The sequence below is a fragment of the Octopus sinensis genome, unplaced genomic scaffold (assembly GCF_006345805.1).
Source record: "Octopus sinensis unplaced genomic scaffold, ASM634580v1 Contig15667, whole genome shotgun sequence".
NCBI lineage: Eukaryota > Metazoa > Mollusca > Cephalopoda > Octopoda > Octopodidae > Octopus > Octopus sinensis.
In genome coordinates, this window is record NW_021833857.1 from 22168 (window position 1) to 43645 (window position 21478).

The following is a 21478-nucleotide window of genomic DNA, read 5'->3' on the forward strand; positions in this document are numbered from 1 at the left end:
ACCATGTGGTGTTTTTTAAGTTCAATCCCACAGTGCAGCAGTGTCTGCTACTATATCTGTAGGCCAACCAATGCCATGCTAGTGAATTTGGTAGACGGAAACTCTGTGGAAGCGCATTGTGTGTATGTGTGCATACAGACGTACATACCTACATACATATATATCTACGTGTGAGTTTGTCCCTTACCACCACCTGACATACGGTGTTGGTTAATTTATATCCCCATAACTTAGCAGTTCGGCAAAAGTTAGTATCTTCCTCAAACTGAAGCCGATAACATAAGTGTAGCACGTTTTACTCACCACACTATTGTTAACAGATTTCTAGAGACGTGTTATTTTGATGCCTATTTTATAGGCGTAGGAGTGGCTGTGTGGTAAGTAGCTTGCTTACCAACCACATAGTTCCGGGTTCAGTCGCACTGCGTGGCATCTTGGGCAAGTGTCTTCTACTATAGCCTCGGGCCGATCAAAGCCTTGTGAATGGATTTGGTAGACGGAAACTGAAAGAAGCCTGTCGTATATATATATATATATATATTATATATATATATGCATGTGTGTGTGTGTATATGTTTGGGTGTCTGTGCTTGACAACCGATGCTGGTGTGTTTACTTCCTCGTAACTTAGCGTTTCGGCAAAAGAGACCGATAGAATAAGTAATAGGCTTACAAAGAATAAGTCCTGGCGTCGATTTGCTCGACTAAAGACGGTGCTCCAGCATAGCCACAATAAAATGACTGAAACAAGTTAAAGAGTAAAAATGTAAAGGAAACAGCAGTTGCATTGCTTTTTTTTGTTTTTTTTTTTCAGTAAAGCAATGTTCCGGATGCTTCAACAGTAAGGTGATCAATGCTGTAGTGTCATGCGAGAAAAACGAAAGCGTGACAGAGGTAGGGCTACAGGCCTGTGCTTCAGTGTCATTAATGGCCGTGACCTGCTTGGCACTCCACCAGTTACGAGGACAAGTGTTCCAATTGATGCGATCAACAGATTGCCTGCTCGTGAAATTAATGAGAAAGTGGCTGAGCACACCACAGACACGCTTATCCTTACTGTAGTTCTCAGGGAGATTCAGCGTGACACGGAATGTGACAAGACTGGCCCCTTTTGAATTACAGGTACAACTCATTTTTGCTAGCTGAGTGGATTGGAGCAACAGGAAAAAAATGTCTTGCTCAAGAACACAACACGCCGCAGGAAATCGAACTCACAAACTCACTATCTTGAGCCACGCACACCGCCACAAAGCGACGCTGTTATTGACAATAAATCATTATCCAGCATTATTCAACTTGGTTTTGTCATCCTGCAGAATAAAGTTCTTATTGTGGAAGTAGGCTGCAGTCAGAAGTAGAACAGTGGGGACAGACGCACGTTAAAGTGGAACGCCATTTTGCTTTGTCATAGATGAAAATGGATGGCCCAATATTTCTTACTGTGACAAGGGCACTGGAATTCGTCGCTCTGAGAGCCACTGGTCTAGACAACATGGTATCCACTACACACATACATTCATGCATACATGCATACACACACACACACATATATGTATATACTAGCAGTATCGCCCGGCGTTGCTCGGGTTTGTAAGGGAAATAACTATAAAGCATTTTTAGAGAGTTATAGCCAAAAAATAGCAAAATAATGGAAAAAAATGATGGTAAATTTTTTTTTGAGATTTAAAAAAGTTGGAGTTGCGTCACCTAGACAGTTTGTGGTTTGTGCTTCTGATTGTCGACCCCATGTCGAATTTATCGATTTTTTTCAGAACTGGGGGAACTTTTCAAAATTTTCGCTGCGTTAGTTTTGAATTATGACATTGGGCTATGTGTGTGTCAAGTTTTATCAGAATCGGTTGAAAGCCGTGGTCAGGGTGAGGGTACAAGCAAACATACACACAGAAACACGCACAGACAAACTGCCGTTTATATATATATATATATGTCTAGTCAACATCTACACAAAATGTCGAGCTTGTTTTCGTTTATAGTCTGGGACTAATCAGTCAACATCTGTACATCATGACTATCAATCAAAAGGCAAGCCTTGAGTCAATCCAGGTAACATATCTTTTATCTGCTACTTGTTTCAGTCATTTGGACTACGGCCAAACTGGAGCATCACCTTGAAGAGTTTAGCCGAATAAATCAATCCCAGTAATTATTTTTAAAACTCCTCTACTTATTTAGTTTGTTTACTTTAGCCTAACCGCTAAGTTACAGGGACGTAAGCAAACTAACAGCGGTTGTCAAACAGTGGTAGGGGCGACAAACAGCTCAAATACAAAAACACGCTCTCTCTCTCTCTCTCTCTCTCTCTCTCTTTCTCTCTCTCTCTTACACACTCACACACACATGCACGCATGTATGGCGGGCTTCTTTCAGTTTCTGTCTACCAAACCCTCTCACAAGGCTTTATTCGACCCGGGGCTACAGTAGGAAACACTTGCCTAAGGTTCCACGCAGTGGGACTGAACCCAAGACCACATGGTTTGGAAGCAAGTTACGCATGTGCCTATCTTAAATGTTCAATCAACGTCAACTTGCTATGTCGTTTAATTTATTATTTACACACTCTGACAAACATGTCAATGTTTACTCTTAGTATGTATATATATATATTTATGTATATATATATATTTATGTGTGTGTATATGTTTGAGTATATGTGTTTGTCCCCCCAACATCGCTTGACAACCGATGCTGGTGTGTTTACGTCACCGAAACTTAGCGGTTCGGCAAAAGAAACCGATAGAATAAGTACTAGGCTTACAACGAATAAGTCATGGGGTCGATTTGCTCGACTAAAAGGCGATGCTCCAGCATGGCCACAATCAAATGACTGAAACAAGGAAAAGAGTAAAAGAGTATCCAGTCAACATCTAAAATGCTCTATCCATTGTGATTAACCAGTCAATATTTATAGCTATATGCCATCAAGTCAACAGCTATATTGTCTAAAATCTTGGGTATGACTTTAAATCGGTAGTGGGACCCTGGTTCGGAAGTTCGATGGTTTTAAGAAGTTTAGAACAACTCTTGGCCACTATAATTCCAGATCTACTTTGAACCGGAGTGGCAGAGCCTGTTAGGGCTTCAGTTATGGCTTAATTAGCATATTAGGGATTGCCCACATATACTTATCATGACTGGATCCGCCGTAATCTGTAGAAGAAACTTTCATTGTTTAACGGAGAGAAAAGCGGTTGCAGCAACCAATGCAGAGAGCAAGAGAAGGCAAGTAAAACATCTTGGTCATCCAACGCACCCGTCTCCATCCGCAGTCGTCTTGATCTGGTTTTGATACCACTAGATTAAAGGTGGTCAAGAATGTGAGAGTGAAGTTGAAGGGTATGTAACATTTCCACAATTTACACCAAGTCAGCGCGCAGGTCATGTGTCCTCCTTAAAGATAACTAAATGGTTCTCGTCACTCTAACGGACGGACATGATAAACTCTGGCACTCTGAGAGTTCCAGTTGATTTGATGAATGGAACAGCCTGCTCGTGAAACTGACGTGCAAGTGGCTGAGCACTCCTCATACACACGCACCCTTATCGTTGTTCTCAGGGAGATTTAGAGTAACACAGAATATGACAAGAGTGGCCCTGTCAATTACAGGTGCAACTCATTTTCGCCAGCTGAGTGGACTGAAGCAACGTGAAATAAAGTGTCTTGCTCAAGGACACAATGTGCTGCCGGGAATCGAACTCATGACCTTACGATCTTGAACTGAATACCATAACCGCTAAGGCAAGCGCCTTCACGAACATGATATAGCCTATCTAGTTAACGTTGTCTGTATTTTGTCCAATAAGCATTTAGATAGTGCTTTTTTTTTTATACTGCCATCGTTTATACACTCAGCGCTGTTCAGTCAACATTGTAATACAGTCATAGTGCTGTCAGCATTAGACATTCATAAGCTTCGCTTACAAATCAAGACAGTTCACCACAAATCAAGACAATGGTGTCTGCCATAGAACTCAAGAGACATTCTTTTCATTGTGATTTCATATATATATATATACATACATACATACATATTATATATATATATATTATATATATATATATATTATATATATATATATATATATATATATATATATATATATATATATATATATATATAAATATAAGAGAGCGACCACTATGTGGTCTACTCTAGCACTAAAAATAGATCCATTGGGCTTCAGCCACATAAAAATAGTATACAACTTTATCACTCTCATTAGTTTATATATATATATATATATATATATATATATATATATATATATATATATATATAATATATATATATACAGAAATAACTTATTGTCAAACGCATGATAATGATAATACAATAGCATGAACAAGATAAACTATCTATAATATTGCAGAAAAATTCGTTACTGGCCGGTAACGAATTTTTCTGCAATATTGTAGATAGTTTATCCTGTTCATGCAATTGTATTAGCATTATCATGCTTTTGACAATAAAATATTTCTGTATCTTTCAATACACTTCAACGCTTATAAAGTAAACTTTGTTTGCTTTCATCATAAGTTGAATTTATACATACATACATACATACATATATATATATATATATATATAATATATATATAATATATATATATATATATATATATATATATATATATATATATATATACACAAAGAGAGAGAGAGAGAGAAAGAGAAATAGATAGATATACATTAGAGGAAAAGGACATCAAAACCAAGGCAGGACGAGTATCTCAAGTCATTTATAATAATTTAATTAGGGTAGTATGTTTGCTAACACAGAAGCCTGGTACGGATCCCTGGCTCCAGCCTCAGCTGTGAACTTGGAATCTGATGGATGACCAACTATAGCTATTACTCACCGTATCTATTCATTTAGATCACCAGTGAACGAAACCCTTCATATCCTATGTATGTAGTCACATTCTGTTATATTGTGATAAAATTCCTTTCTAATATAGGCACAAGACCTGTAACTTTATGGGAGGAAGTAGTCGATTACATTGATTCCAGTAATTGACGGGTAGCTATTTTATCAACTCTGAAAAGGATTAAAAGCGAAGTCGACATCGGTAGAATTTTTAATTCAGAACGTAGATCCGAAAGAAATGCCGTTAAGCATTTTGTCCGACGCAGTAACGATTCTGCTTACTCACTGAATTCTGATACTAAAAATAAAATATATTTCTAAAAAATACTCTATAAAGATTTTTCTTTCATTTTTGTGAAAATTAATCCGCCGTCCAATTGTCGTTTTGACTGTTGGCGCTATTGCTAACAAAGCAACCATTCAGGTCGGTTGTTTCCTTGAAAGAATTCAGTCTTTAACTTAAGGTTTGGTCTCTCTTTTCGTTTGGGCAATTTCAAAAACGTTTAAGTAAGCAATAAATAACAACGCCTATTGTCATTGTTGAGTTGTTTAAATTCCAGATTAACCCTTTAGCCACGAGGCCTAAGATCAAAGGCATTCCAGCTGTCACCATCCCATCTTTTTAAAGCTTGCATAGAATTATATTAACATGTCCTTTCTATATTTAAGACAGCTCGGTGCGATTTGAGTGAGATTTTCGCTGCTGTTTCCAGCAGATCAGGTGATTAAGTACGAACTTTTTTTGCTTCGTCAATGTTATTTATAAATGCTGTTGCTAGTGGACTTGCGAAATCAATTGCCTAGATTTATAGCTCTTTGCGTTTTGGGTTCAAATCCGGCCAAAGTAAATTTTACCTTTCATTCTTCCGGGAGCGAAAAGAAGCTGAAGTACCAATCAAAAGTACTGCAGTCGATATAATCAGGTTTCTAAGGTAGCGAGCTGGAAGATTCATTACCCACACCGGAAAAAAAAATGCTTAGCGGCATTTTATACGTCTTTACGTTCTGAGTTCAAATTTCGCCGAGGTTGACTTTGATTTTCGTTCCTTTCGGTGTCGATAAAACAACTACCAGTTGAACGCTGGAGTCGATGTAATCGACTTACTCCTGAAAATACTGTCCTTGTGCCAGAATTTGAAATCGATATAACCAAGTCTATCCCTTCTCTAAATTTAAGCTCTTCTGTCTACATTAAAAGAAAAATATTATTATGAAACAGATAAGGAAGGATGGCTGGAATCGTTCTAAGTATAAGTATGTTTACATAGGGTGTTCAAAAAGTCTCTCCGCAGCGAACTTTTTCATCCTGCGCATGCGCAACTTGGCTATCACTGCGTCGGCAGCCGAGTGTCAGCCATTGTCCCCAGTCATTGCGTACTCTTCAGCGTGTCGACATGCTAACCATTGAAGAACGCACGCTTTTAGTTGAACGGGTGTTTCAAACTGGAAACAAATACACAGACACTGTTCAGGATTTGATAAGAAAATTTAGAAACACAGGCTCAGTGGAAGACGCAGTAAGAAGCGGTAGGCCTACTGTTCTTTTAGGCGAAACACTCTCCAATATTTCTGATTAACTGTTGGCAAGCCCGTCAAAGTCCTTACGCAAATTGTCACAGGCAACGGAAATCAGCCTAGGAAGTGCTCACACGGCAATAAAAAAGAAATTAAATTTTATGTATTGAAAATGAAGGACAACACTTTCAACACTTCTTATAAAGATTTTTTAAAGTCTTGTAAAGTCTAATATATTCTTTTGTAGTCTTATACCATCTTATAAATATTTATTTTGCAATAAAATACTACGGAGAGACTTTTTGAACACCCTGTAGTTTGAAGAACGACAGTAGAACAGCCGGCATTTGCCCTTTGTTTTCAAGGTGATCTAGATTCTGTGGTATTCCTCGACGGTGCTCCTCTTGTTCCCTGAGGAATGCATCCTGAACGTTTATTATTTGTATATCATATATACCTGTATCTCATACCATTGTTTTTTTTTTCTTGTTCGACTTTCTTAGCAAAGCCACACGCTTTTTGTCTATGAACGATTTTAGCTGACCCCTCAAACGTTGTCCTGGTGGCATAGAAAAGAAATCGTTATTTTCGAAGGCAATGGATTAGTATAATAAAATACAATGGTAAATAGATTCCTTGTGGTGCTTAGTTATGTGTATTTGCTTTCTAAGTTCAATTCCTACCAATATCGTCATTAACGTTTACATTCTTGCAGACTCCAGTCAAGAACTGGGGTCAATTAATTCTGTATCGAACACACCTTTCTCCCTAAATTTAACGCATTTGACTTATTCTAGAAATCATTTGTTGTTGCTGTTCTTGCTGCTGTTGCTGCTGCTACTGCTACTGTGCTGCTGTTCTTGAAATTCACGAAATCAGCAATATATCCTAGATAGGCACATACGAACCAAAACGAATTTTAAACAAATGCAACCTTGACACACGAATGAGATAGACAGACAGACAAATAGATAGATAGATAGATAGATAGATAGATAGATAGATAGATAGATAGATAGATAGATAGATAGATAGATAGATAGATTTAGATATAGATAGATATAAAGAAAGAAGAGGGGGAAAAAAGAGTTAGCGGTAGCAGAAATAGAGGTAGAAAGAGAGGGACAAGGAGAAAGAGAGTTAGAGATAAGAGAAATGGCGATAGAGAGAGGGAAAGAAAGATTATTTATTTTGTAAATTCCTTAGGATTGTGAAATGGTGTTTTCTTAACGCAAAAGAGGTGTTGACACCAATATCTCTCTGAATAAAACTCCCTAGATGCCAACCATTATAACCGAATTAAACATATCTAATAATAACCTAATAATGCTGGCTTATCATTCCTATTTATTTTGTTTCCAAGAACAATGTCTTATTTCATTCGTTCTTTCTTTCTTTCTCCCCGTCTTTGTTTTTGTTTTATATTTGTTTTCATTGTCTTCTATCACGGGAGACAGGATTTCAAAATGTTTTTCTTAAGTTTGTTTATGAAAAAAATACATACTAGCTGGGTTGAGATTAGATCAAATGCTTGTATTGTGATCCCAACTGGATACATTTTTCTCCCCGTCACTACCACCACCACCATTACCATCACTACCGTCATTACCATTACCATCACCAGCATCAGCACCACCTCCACCACGTCTACCATCACAACTGATGTTCAACTAGTTTGTAATTGTGCTCAGAAAACATTTTGTTGTGGATTAAATAATAATAGTAATAATAATAATAATAATAATAATAATAATTATTATAATAATAATCCTTTCTGCTATAGGCATAAGGCCTGAAATTTTGCCCGCCACTAATCCCCTATAGAACTCCAAAGCTGAACTTCTACCGACCGCGTTGTCTGACTGGCAGAAAGCTGTGGTAATAATAATAATAATAATAATAATAATAATAATAACAACAACAACAATATTTCAAATTTTGGCGCAAGATCAGCAGGTTTGGATGAGGGGATAAGCTGATTATATCGACCCCCAGCGTTCAGCTGGTACTTATTTTATCGACCCCGAAAGGATAAAAGGCAAATTCGATCTCGGCGGCATTTGAACTCAGAACGTAAATAAATGCTGCTAAGCATTTTGTCCGGCGCGCTAACGATTCTGCCAGCTCGCCGCCTCTGATAATAATAATACGAATAATCCTTTCTACTGTTGGCACAAAGGCCTGAATATTTGTGGGGAGGGGGTCAATCGATCAACTCGACCCCAGTGTTTGACTGGTACTTCATTTATCGACCCCGAAATAATGAACCTCAGTGGTATTTGAACTCAGAACGTTGCATCAGACGAAATACTGCTAAGCATTTCGCCCGGCATGCTAACGATTCGGCCAGCTTGCCGCCTTTTTGATAATAATAATAATAATAATATAATAATAACACTTTCTACTAGAAGCACAAGGCCTCAAATTTTGGGAGTGGAGGACTAGTCGATTACATCGACCCCAGTGTGTAACTGGTACTTATTTAATCGACCCCGAAACGATGAAAGGCAAAGTCGACCTCGGCGGAATTTGAACAGCGAATGTAGAAGTAGACGAAATACTGCTAAACATTTAGCCTGGCATGCTAACGATTCTACCAGCTCGCTGCCCTTTTGATAAAAATAATAATAAGTTATTTCTTTATTGCCCATAGGGGTGCTAAGCATAGAGAGGAAAGACAAGGACAGAGAGGGATTAGATCGATTACATCGACCCCAGCGTTTCATTGGTACTTAATTTATCGACCCCAAAAGGATGAAAGGCAAAGTCGACCTCGGCGGAATTTGAACTCAGAACGTAACTGCAGACGAAATACCTATTTCTTTACTACCCACAAGGGGCTAAACACAGAGAGGACAAACAAGGACAGACAAACGGATTATGTCGATTATATCGACCCCAGTGCGTAACTGGTACTTAATTTATCGACCCCGAAAGGATGAAAAGCAAAGTCGACCTCGGCGGAATTTGAACTCAGAACGTAGCGGCAGACGAAATACCGCTAAGCAATTTCGCCCGGCGTGCTAACGATTCTGCCAGCTCGTCGCCAACAACCAGCAACAGAACAATGCTTCTACAATTAAATAATATAAACTCCATCAGATAGACACGCACACACTTGCATAAATGTCTGTGTAAAGATGTGTGATGCAGCGTATTGGGTTGCGTCCCCCACCTCTCTCTCTCTCTCTCTCTTAAAAAACAATGTAGATAGGTGTAACTAAGCTATTCGATTACTTACGTTCAATAGAATAAATACCGACGAGAAATAAGTACAGGATTTCACATGACTCATTACAAAGAAAAACCGTTAAAAATCATGTCTTAATATGGCCGCAATCAGATAGATTCGTTGTCAGTATTTATACTAAACACGTTCATTTTGAAGACGTATTACAATATTACGATGGTAGCTGGTTCCGGTTGACAGTACCCAGTATGAGCCCCTATCCAGGGTTACGGAAAGGAGACAACCTTCAAAGAAATCTGGAGTGGAGCCCCGTAGGTGGTCTAGTGTTCGACTCAATACTCTTCCGGCAGCTCCTGCAACCAAGCTGGTGCCAAACGTAATGTTCTGCACTCCTTTGGACTACGTCAGCAAAGTCGAGAGAGGAATCCTGACGATTGGGCTACCCAGGATTTTCTTACATCTAGCTCAGGCCTGCGCAAAACTGGAGAGGACATGAAATGTAAAAATGAGACTGGATTTGTTTATGCGCAACTCCATTATCTTCCGAGACAAAAGGATGCCAACAGCTCGAAAGCTAAGTTACTCATATATAACGTTTGAGTGTCCTATCATCGTAAGGTGTGTGCCTTCATATAGCGTATTTTAGGACAAAAGAATTTGGTGGAGCAATGCTTTCTCCAAGCTATATATGGGGCGTCTTTTACAGCTTTGTTATATACAACAGCTGTGAGCTCTTTTTAATCTTCTGGAACTGTAGTTTAAATGGAGCGCAACCTTCATCGACCCCTTCCGCTAGAAATTAATCTGCTGCGTATTTCCTCGTCCTCGATAGATAAAACAGGCAATATAGTTGTATTTCAATAGAGGTATAGTTATTTATTTATTTATCTATCTATTTATTTAATGTACTTGCATAGCAAGTGATCTGATCTAAGATCGTGTGCTGAAACAAAAACAATTGCAGCGTGGAAGGTGCTTATAAACCATTTAAAAACACACAGAAACCGTTAGATTCACTTCAACATATAAATTTAATTTGTCAAAATATTTTCGTCGCTTTGATACCGCGACCTGTTCACTGACAAAATTCTGTGCAGCACCGAATCTTGTCAGTGGACAGGTCGCGGTCTCAAAGCGACGAAAATATTTTGACAAATTAAATTTATATGTTGAAGTGAATCTAACGGTTTCTGTATGTTTCTTAAATGGCTTATAAACACCTTCCACTCCACAATTGCATTTATTTATTCTTTTATTCTTTAACTGGTTTCAGTCATTTGACTGCGGCCATGCTGGAGTGTTCCAATTTGCACCCTGTTTTAGTATTTCTTTTTCTCTTATGGCGGACAAAAGGCTTAACAGCATTTCGTACGTCTGTATGTTCTGAACTGAAATGCTGCCATGGTTGACTTTACCTTTATCCTTTCGAGATTGATAAAATAAGTCCCAAGTGAGGGCTAGTGTCAATGTAATCGAATGGCCCACTTCCCCAGACTTGCTCGCCTTGTGTCAAAATGTAAAACCTCTCTCTTTCTGTAAGGAGGTAAGGAGTGTACGAAGGAAAGGAAGAAGGAATGAAGACAGGAAGTAAGTAAGATACGAAAGCAGGAAAGGAGGAAGAAAGACAGGGTAATAAATGAAAGTACGACTTACCGACCCGTGGCTGGTACTTGGATGGGAACCTCACCTCGGCAACAACACCATCCGCGTTGACAGCAAGTAGTCCATATATGGGAACGGAGGGGAGTCTTTCAGAATCAATCGAAGTTGTTAAACTTGCAGTCTGAAAATGTATACAATGTATATATATATATTCATACATACATACATTATTATTATGTTATGGCTGCCCCCTCGTTATCGAGTATGGCCATTGTACGAAGCTTAACTGTTACTGGTGCTGTGATCGAATGTGACTTTTTATCCCAGCCAAAGATCTACAATGTCTTGTACAGAATTGGCAACTAAAACCTTTACCGGTAATAGCCGGCTGTAGTTGTAACTGGGCTTCATGCACCTTTGCATGTCATTTAAGTCCTCCTGCCGAAGTACACTCTCTTCCACATGCCCGACAGACATGATTACTATGGTGTGTTACACCACCACCAATGGCCAGGTTGTCACTCATCTGTCTCGCTTTATGACTACGAAGATGACTCTTGAGTCCAGCTTTACTGAGGCAGGGTCTTGCACAAACACTGCATGTCAGCATCATAGGAAGACCCTTCCCATCTGTGCAACTCGAGATTTCTCAAGATACATACATACATACATACACACACACACACACACACCACACACACACACATATATATAAACGATAAACGTCTCCCTTTTCAAGCCTAGCCAGGCTCATGGGCCCGGTTTTCCGGTTTCTGTGGCGTATGTGTTCCCTCCAGCTGGACGGAACGCCAGTCCATCGCAGCGTTACTCATGAAACAGAAAGAGAGAATGAGAGAAATTCGTGGTGAAAGAGTGCAACAGGGGTCACCACCTTGAGGAGTTTTTAGTCGAATGAATCGACCCCGTTACTTACAATTTTCTTTAAGCCTGCTATTTAGCCTATTGGTTTCTTTGACTAACCGCTAAGTTACGATGACCGAAACGCACCAATATCGGTTGTCAAGTGGTGGTGGTGGGGAGGGTAAACGCGGACACAAAGACACACACAAATCGATATATATATATATATATATATATATACGACGGGCTTCGTTCAGTTTCCGTCTTGCCGTTTTTCCAAATCATTTCACAAGGTTTTAGTCGACCTAAGGTTATAGCAGAAGACACTTGCTGAACATGCTATGCAGTGGGACTGAACCCGGTTCCATGTGGTTGGGAAGCAAACTTTTAACCACACAGCCACGCCCGCACAAAAAATAAAAATGAAAATAAAGGATACAAATTCATCCCGAGATATATAGACTCCTCAGATCGATTTCCCGGTGTCAGTATTGTATATATTCTTCTTGGATGGGACGCCAGTCTGTCGAAGGAATACTCATTTTTGCCAACGGATTGGAGTAATGTGAATATGAAGTGTTTTGCTCAAGAACACAACACATTGCCTGATCCAGGAAGCGAAACTACAATCTTATGACCGTGAGTCCAACACCCCTAAGCACTAAGGAACACACCACCACTGTTTACGCTTGAAAATATTTCGCGTTCTTATATTTTTTGATCACATTAGAAAAACAAACAAAAATTTTAAAATTATTTTCTCGTCCAGACAAAACAACAACAACAAAAATAAGCCAGGTGATTCATCTAATGGGGAAAGTAATGATTATTATCGTGTTATCTTAGATCTTTGCCTCCTCCGACTACCGAACTAAACTAAAGCATTTTCAAGCAACCCCTTGATAATATATATCCTGCCCCCCAACCCCGCAGAAATTAATTTCATTAAAGTAATTTAATTTACTTATTTTACATGAAACCATTAACATATGGATTTCAACGCGTGTGTATGTGAGAGAGAAACAGAAACAGAGAGGGTGACAGTGTGTGTGAGAGAGAGACAGAGAGGAGGAGGGGATCGCACGAAATGGCCCAAACTTTGGAATTCATGCACTTAATTTTCCGAGGTAACGTCTTTGAGGGCAATTTAGAACATGGTATCACGTTATATGTCACCTTATTCTAGAGAACCATAAAAAGTCTGCTATGAAAAGCTATAATACTTCATGCCAAAATGCTAGGTTGTATGGCAGCATGGACGAAAACAGCAGCAAAAATCACTTGAGTTTCCATAATATTTTCACTACAAGTTTGAAATTAAAACTGAAAAAGTGCCGTGTGTTTATTTCTTTATTGCCCACAGGATTGGGTGTGTGGGGGCTAAACATATAGGGGACAAACAAGGACAGACAAAGGGATTAAGACGATTACATCGACCCCAGTGCGCAACTGGTACTTATTGAATCGACCCCGAAAGGATGACAAGCCAAAGTTGACCTCGGCGGAATTTGAACTCAGAACGTAACGGCAGACGAAAAAGTGCCGTGTATTCTTTTCTACTCTAGGTATAAGCACCGAAATTTTGGGGGAGGGGGCCAGTCGATTAGATCGACCCCAGTACGCAACTGGTACTCAATTTATCCGCCCCGAAAGGATGAAAGGCAATGCCAACCTTGGCAGAATTTGAACTCAGAACGTAACGGCAGACGAAAAAGTGCCGTGTATTCTTTTCTACTCTAGGTATAAGCCCCGAAATTTTTGGGGAGGGGGCCAGTCGATTAGATCGACCCCAGTACGCAACTGGTACTCAATTTATCGACCCCGAAAGGATGAAAGGCAATGCCAACCTTGGCGGAATTTGAACTCAGAACGTAACGGCAGACGAAAAAGTGTCATGTATTGAACTAATCAAAAACTAAAAAATGCTGTACATTTGTTATATATTCATTAGGAGTTCAATACACGGCATATACAGTACAACAATTCCAGTTTTAAGTCAACAGTACAAGGGGCATGTGATTAAGATGTCGCAGCCAAAAAATCGCAAAATGGATTCTCCAAGCCAGTTCAACCGACAGGTAACCTAGAGGTAGACCAAGAGTGATATGTTTGGATAATATCCGTAGTTTCAGTTGGTTACGCTTAGGAATCCAACCGTAACGTGTAATGACTGTTGCTTCTGATTGGAATTGATGAAGGAGGTGCCCGAGGATTCTACCCCACCCAACGATCTTTCCTGGAATAATGGGCGACGAAGACAGGTGGATGGATTTGAGCTTCTTTTATCTTTTGCTTCCTTCGGTCACTAGGCTATGAGTCTAATCGAACAGATCGATCCCAATACAATTTTTCCATTAAACCTGGTACTTTGTTGCTCTTTTTGCCGGACTGCTATCTACCGGGGACATAAACAAAACAACAGCGGTTGTCAAGCTGTGGTGGGATACAAATATACACTACACACATATATAAATACGATGGGTTATTTTTCAGTTTCCGTTTATCAAATCCATTCACAAGGCTTTAGTCGGCATAGGGCTATAGTAGAAGACACTTGCCCAAAGTGCCACGCAGTGGGACTGAACCCAGAACCATGTGGTTAGTAAGCAGACGTCTCACCACCCTTCCATGCTATACATGGTATACTTTACGATTAAAATCCTTTATTCGATTTCATTGTTGTTCATTACTTTTCAGTTCTATTGAATTTTTCCTATCATTTATTCAAAGAGGGAAGGGCGATGGCCTTTTATTTTCTCTGGAGCTAGCTTTCTGAAACCCGGATAGAAAGAGGGAAGGAAGCTATCCTCTAAGCAGACACGAATCCCGAATATTAGCAACAGAGTGAACTCGTTTAAGGGCAGCTGAGAGCCACGTGGTTACCCGGGTGACGGATGATGTTTACTGCACAAGAATCAAAAACTGGAACAAACAACAGCAAATTTATCTTGCCCCACTACAGACATACATACACACACATATAAAGAGAGAGAGAGAGAGAGGGAGGGAGAGAGAGGGAGAGAGGGGGAGGGAGAGGGAGAGAGAGAATGGAAATATCCAGTGTAATCCGAAATGACAATCCAGTGGTGTAAAAGAATCAGAATAGAATATACAGAATGAAAAGGCGGCGACCTGGCAGAAATGTTAGCACGCCGGGTGAAATGCTTAGAGATATTTCGCCTGTCTTTATGTTCTGAGTTCAAATTCCGCGCAAGTCGACTTTGCCTTTCATCCTTTTGGGGTCGATAAATTAAGTACCATTTGCGTATTGGGGTCGATCTAATAGACTGTACCCCTCCCCCAAAATTTCAGGCCTTGTGCCTAGAAAAGAAAAGAATATCTTGGGTGAATTAGTGAATGTCTGCGTGAGCATGTGATATATTTAAATGATGAAATTAAAATAATGCACGAAAGACAAGATAAAAGATATTGTAATTAGAGTAACGATCAAAGAAAGATAAAAGAAAAAAGTCTACAACCTTTCGGATATCGATACTTCATTGGAAAAGAAAAAAAAAAAACGGGTGGAAAGAATATACAAAAAAAAAGACCCAAAAACATAAAATGAAACAAAGATGTTATTAAAGTGTTCTAGCTTGTCTTTCTGCATAGGTGTAACTAGCAATGAGTGGAGGCGCAATGGCCCAGTGGTTAGGGCAGCGGACTCGCGGTCATAGGATTGCGGTTTCGATTCCCAGACCGGGCGTTTTGAGTGTTTATTGAGCGAATACATCTAAAGCTCCACGAGGCTCCGGCAAGGGATGGTGGTGATCCCTGCTGTACTCTTTCACCACAACTTTCTCTCACTCTTACTTCCTGTTTCTGTTGTACCTGTATTTCAAAGGGCCGGCTTTGTCACTCTCTGTGTCACGTTGAATATCCCCGAGAACTATGTTAAGGGTACACGTGTCTGTGGAGTGCTCAACCACTTACACGTTAATTTCACGAGCAGGCTGTTCCGTTGATTCGGATCAACCGGAACCCTCGTCGTCGTAACCGACGGAGTGCTTCCACCTAGCAATGAATGTTCGTGTGGCCGAATGGTTAAGAATTTTATTTCGCAATCATGAACGCTCTAGAGGTCCAAGTGTAAGATGACAACAGAGAAAGGAGTTGAGAATTACGTCGCATCGTTAACAGGCAACGTTGAATTCGACAATAACGGTGACGACAAAGATGACGACCATGATGATAAAGGGGGTTTTATATGACGATGATTATAATGATACATTTCTTTATTCATCTTTTATCTGTTTCAGTCAGGGTGGGGGGCATACTGAGGCACCACCAAGATGAATTTTTAGTTGAATGAAACTACTCCAGAACATTTTTTAAAACCTGGTACAAATTCTATCGGTCTCTTTTGAGGAACTGCTGAATTTTCGGGGACGTAAACGCACCAACACTGTAGTAGGAGTGGAAAAACACGAATACATGAATACATACATACATACATACATACATACATATTCTCTCTGTTTATTTTCTCTTATTTCTTTCTGTTGAAGAGCGTAGGCTCGAAACGTAAAATTTTTTCCGAGCGTCACACTAATACACTTGCTTGTTGTTCATACACCTGTCTTTGTCTTTTGTCTTCCTATAAATTCCAACTATACTATATATATATATATATATATATATATATATATATATATATATATATATATATATTATATATATATATATTACATACATGTATGTATATATACGACGGGCTTCTTTCAGTTTCCGTCAACCAAATAAAGTCACTACGTTTTTGTCGGCTCAAGGCTGTAGTAGAATACACTTGCCCTAGGTGTCATGAAGTGTGGCTGGACCCAGAACCATGTGGTTGAGAAGCAAGCTTCTTATCACACAACTACATCTGCGTCTGTTCATATTAATTTTGGAGATCAAGACAAAATTTTATAAACTTTTATAAACAAAATTTTATAAAATTTTATAAACAAAAGAAATTATTGTTGAAATGAAGTATAGGAATGAATCGAAATCGAATATGCTACATTTTTATAATTATATTTTAAATTTTAGAAATATTGCATTTCTAAATCTCGCAGAGAGAGAGAGTTATACAGTAGCACGATAAAGTGGTGGTTTGTTGCCCAATTAATGTTGCAATCCCAGGAAAGGGAAGAATGTTACTGTTATTTACCCCCAAGAAACACCGTTTCTAGTTGGCTACATGACACAAGCGTTCTGTGTCCTTACGTTTTCAAACAGGGGAGATAAGCACCGCCACACAACAAAGCCAGCATCCAGAGACTAGTTTCAGGTTTGTTGCTCTTCATCAGTCTGGAGAAGCTTGGCCTTGCTAGCTGTCGGTGCTAAATCGCTGTTGAAAACTTATAGAAATAATCAAAAGAAAGCTTATTATTAATATTAAAAGAATCCTTACCTGCTGAAATGTTTTCCATCCACTCTGTTGATGTCGTTTCCGACTAAGTAAAATATAAACTAAGTGACCAAAAGTATCCGGTGCTTGTCCACTAATTTTCTTTGGTTTTTTCCATTTGATGAGTACATTTCTACCGTAATCCTTCACGTTAGGTAGGTCCAAGAATCGCCCCGTTCGCTTTCGATTACTTTCTTCTATTCAAAATAAGTAAATAAAAATAAATAAAATTCTAATAAAGACTGATGTCATAAAAATTTATAAACTTCGAGAAAACGTGAAATAATTCTTTTTTGGAACAGCGGATCTTGAAGCGGATAGAACTATAAATAACAGTGTGCAAATATTGGGTTAAAAAAACCCACTTTGGATAGGAAAAGTCGAAGTTTACCGTGGGACATGTTTACAGACGATAAGAAGATATGGGTTCGTATCCCACTCACAACCTTCAATTTTTTACTCTCAAAAAAGATTTTTGATCTAATATTTACACAATAATTTTTATATAGCTTTATCTGCTTCGAGATTCACCGTTCTAAAAACCAATGAAGATTTTTGACATTGGTACAAAGTTATAAACGTATAGGAGAGGGGAGCATACCTGATTGAACCAATGTTCAATATGTTGGTAATACTTCTTTTTATTTTACTCCAGTAGAATAAACAAACGACAATTCGGCCCTAAAAAGGTTTGTAACTAAAAGGGTTTGCAATAAAGAAATAAGAAACGCCGGGCGAAATGCTTAACAGTATTTCGTCTGTCTTTACGTTCTGGGTGACAATTCCGCCGAGGTCGACTTTGCCTTTCATCCTTTCTGGGTCAATAAATTAAGTACCAGTTGCGTACTGGGGTCGATCTAATCGACTGGCCCCCTCCCCCAAAATTTTGGGCCTTGTGCCTTCAGTAGAAAATAATATTGCAGAGAGATGGCATTTATTACAGAGAGACATTTAGTTGAATGTTCTACCGTTCTTGCCCCTCTCCTGGCTGCATTTCAAATAAACTAGTAATAGTGATGTTTGAAGCAAATAGGCTCAAGGCCATATCTTTCTTTTCGTAGCGGAGAAGTATGTCGAAGGAAAATGACCGCCTTATAGTATTGATTGCAGCGAGCTGACAGAGTCGTTAGCACTCTGGACAAAATGCATAGCGGCATTTCTTCCGGCTTTACGCTTTAATTTCAATTTCCGCCGTGGTCAACTTAACCTTTCATCGGGGTTGATAAATGACATTGATCACCCCTTTCTCCCAAATTTCAGACTTTGTGCCTATATTAGAAATAATTATATTACTGTTTCTTTCTTCTTCTTAATGTTCATGCGGACAAGAATGGTTAAGACATCATTGATTTTCATTTCTGCCAAATCTTACTCCAAGACAATAGATTTTACTTGTGGAAGCACTCCGTCGGTTACGACGACGAGGGTTCCGGTTGATCCGAATCAACGGAACAGCCTGCACGTGAAATTAACATTTAAGTGGCTGAGCACTCCACAGACACGTGTACCCTTAACGTAGTTCTCGGGGATATTCAGCGTGACACAGAGAGTGACAAGGCCGGCCCTTTGAAGTACAGGTACAACAGAAACAGGAAGTAAGAGTGAGAAAGTTGTGGTGAAAGAGTACAGCAGGGATCACCACCATCCCCTGCCGGAGCCTCGTGGAGCTTTTTAGGTGTTTTGGCTCAATAAACACTCACAACGCCCGGTCTGGGAATCGAAACCGCGATCCTATGACCGCGAGTCCGCTGCCCTAACCACTGGGCCATTGCGCCTCCACAGATTTTACTTAACAGGACTCGAATCTGAAATCCTTTTTGGACAATTTTTGTTTTCTCATCCACCGATATCTTTCCAGGTACATGGTGGTGGTTTCTAAGATTACAGTTAGCTAGTCAAACGAATAAAAAATCAGACTTACTGGAATCAAGTTTGAAATTGCAGACCATCTTACATCCGAGTTCCTGCAAATACAACAATTGTAGTTGAATACAAAGCAGAGGAAGGTCTGTGATATGGAACATATAACAATAGTGGTCAATGAGGTCAATAACATGGTAGACAATGGTTTGTGATGTGAAGGGTATCTACAGTACAGTTCTATATCTAAGAGATGAGGAATTATCTGCATTATTTACATTCGTCGGATATTTGTCCTCGTCTTGTTTGTTGTTAACACAACATTTCGGCTGACATACCCTCCAGCCTTCATCAGGTGTCTTGGCGAAAATTCGAACCTAGGTTCTCATCCCTAAGGTATTTTTCGATGTTGTTGTTATTATTATTATTATTATTATTATTATTATTATACTATTACTATTATTATTATTATTATTATTATTATTATTATTATTATTATTATTATTATTCCGGTCACTGCCTGGAATTGAATTTGGAATCTAGGGGTTAGTAGCCCGCGCTTTAAAACACTACACCATATGCCCGTGGGCATATGGCGTAGTTTTTAAAAGATACCGAGTCAGTTCGATTCCAGGCAGTGACCTGAATAATAATAATAATAATAATAATAATAATAATAATAATAATAATAATAATAACATCGAAAAATACCTTAGGAATGAGAACCCAGGTTCGAAATTTCCCCAAGACACCTGATGAAGGCTGGAGGGTATATCAGCCGAAACGTTGTGTGAACAGCAAACAAGATGAGGACATTTATAATGTAAATAAGTTGTCTACAGTACTTAGATATAAAAGGTAGAGATCGCAGAATGAAATGATTTGGAGTAACTGTTTGGAAGCTGAGAATTTGTCACAGCTGACGGCATTCAGCCTATTTTGGCGACTGTATCTTTTATGCGTTGGAGGCAAAACACGCGCGCGCGTGAAGATGGAGGGGGATAAAGGTGAGAGAAACATTGCAGTTATTAATTGAACACGGCTGACCTAAACACTTTCCTTCTCATACACATAAAGAGATATATACTGACATACATAAACAGAGAGAGAAAGAGAGGGAGGAGAAAGAAAAGGTAGAGAGAAAGAGAGCTAGGGAGAAAGAGAGCGAGGAGAAAGAGAGACAGATAGTTAGGCAGACACAAAGAGAAAAAACACTAAAACGTTTGATGTCAAGTAAGTCAGCGTCGAATCAGCGATGCCAAATAAGCGGCGCCAAAACATCTCATACACTAAAGAAAGGTCTGTGATGTAGAAAATAGGTGAAGAGGCCAAGTACGTGACCTGTAAAAAGAATATATTATAGCAGTGGTCAGATACATGCTACAATGTGGTATGAAAAGTACCAGATAAATGCAATAGTCAATCACGTGGTACAGAGTGAGCTATTATGCAAGGGTATATATAATGGCTAAATGAATGTTAGAGAGTGGTGTGTCATGTTACAGATGACTAAAATGATCAAATAAGTGAATGTGGGTAATAGATAGTGATCTGCGGGGATAGGAGATGTTTGGATGTCGATGACTTCTTTCACACAATAAAGTCATCAAATAAGTCATCCAATGCTGACTCATTTCACATGAGATGTTTTAATGCTTCTGTCATTCTAAAGCTTATTGGTGTTCTCCTATTCTCTCTCTCTCTCACACACACACACTAACAGTGTATCTGAGGATTCAGTTACCCTTGTAGGTATAAGTAATGTCTCTCTCCTCCTCCCCATCTTTCTGTCTGTCTATCTATCTATCTATCTATCTATCTATCTATCTATCTATCTATCTATCTATCTATCTATCTATCTATCACTATCTGTATATGTATATTTCCGCGCGTGCGTTTGCCTCCAGTTTCAAAACGTATTGTCACCAAAACAGGTTGATTGCTCGGTCAACCATGCCAAATCGTCAGCGCTTAAACAGCAACACGCAATAGTTTTCTCGAACGGTTTGTAGTTTAGAATATAAATGAAGTAATCAGACAAATTGTAAAAGGTATTCTGATGCGTAAGTTATCAGAGTAGCTGTCGTGAATGGTCAGTAATGGTCAAACACGTGACGGGCAGTTATCTTCAATGTAGACGGTAAATATAGTGGACAAATGTAGTGTAGACA

General features: G+C 39.1%; 1 protein-coding gene across 2 annotated transcripts in view; it reads right to left on the bottom strand.

Moving 5' to 3' along the window:
* Positions 1 to 21478, bottom strand: part of LOC115230505 — a 43386-nt gene that overhangs the window by 18784 nt on the left and 3124 nt on the right. Inside the window, exons 3-5 of one of the 2 annotated variants that reach the window (XM_036499677.1) lie at positions 19369 to 19411; positions 17451 to 17641; positions 11246 to 11375 (exon numbers count right to left, since the gene is read on the bottom strand). In XM_036499677.1, coding sequence (XP_036355570.1) covers positions 11246 to 11375; positions 17451 to 17641; positions 19369 to 19411 — 364 coding nt within the window. Of the gene's footprint in view, positions 1 to 11245; positions 11376 to 17450; positions 17645 to 19368; positions 19412 to 21478 lie in introns of both variants that reach the window. The other variant, XM_029800665.2, reaches the window with a different exon arrangement.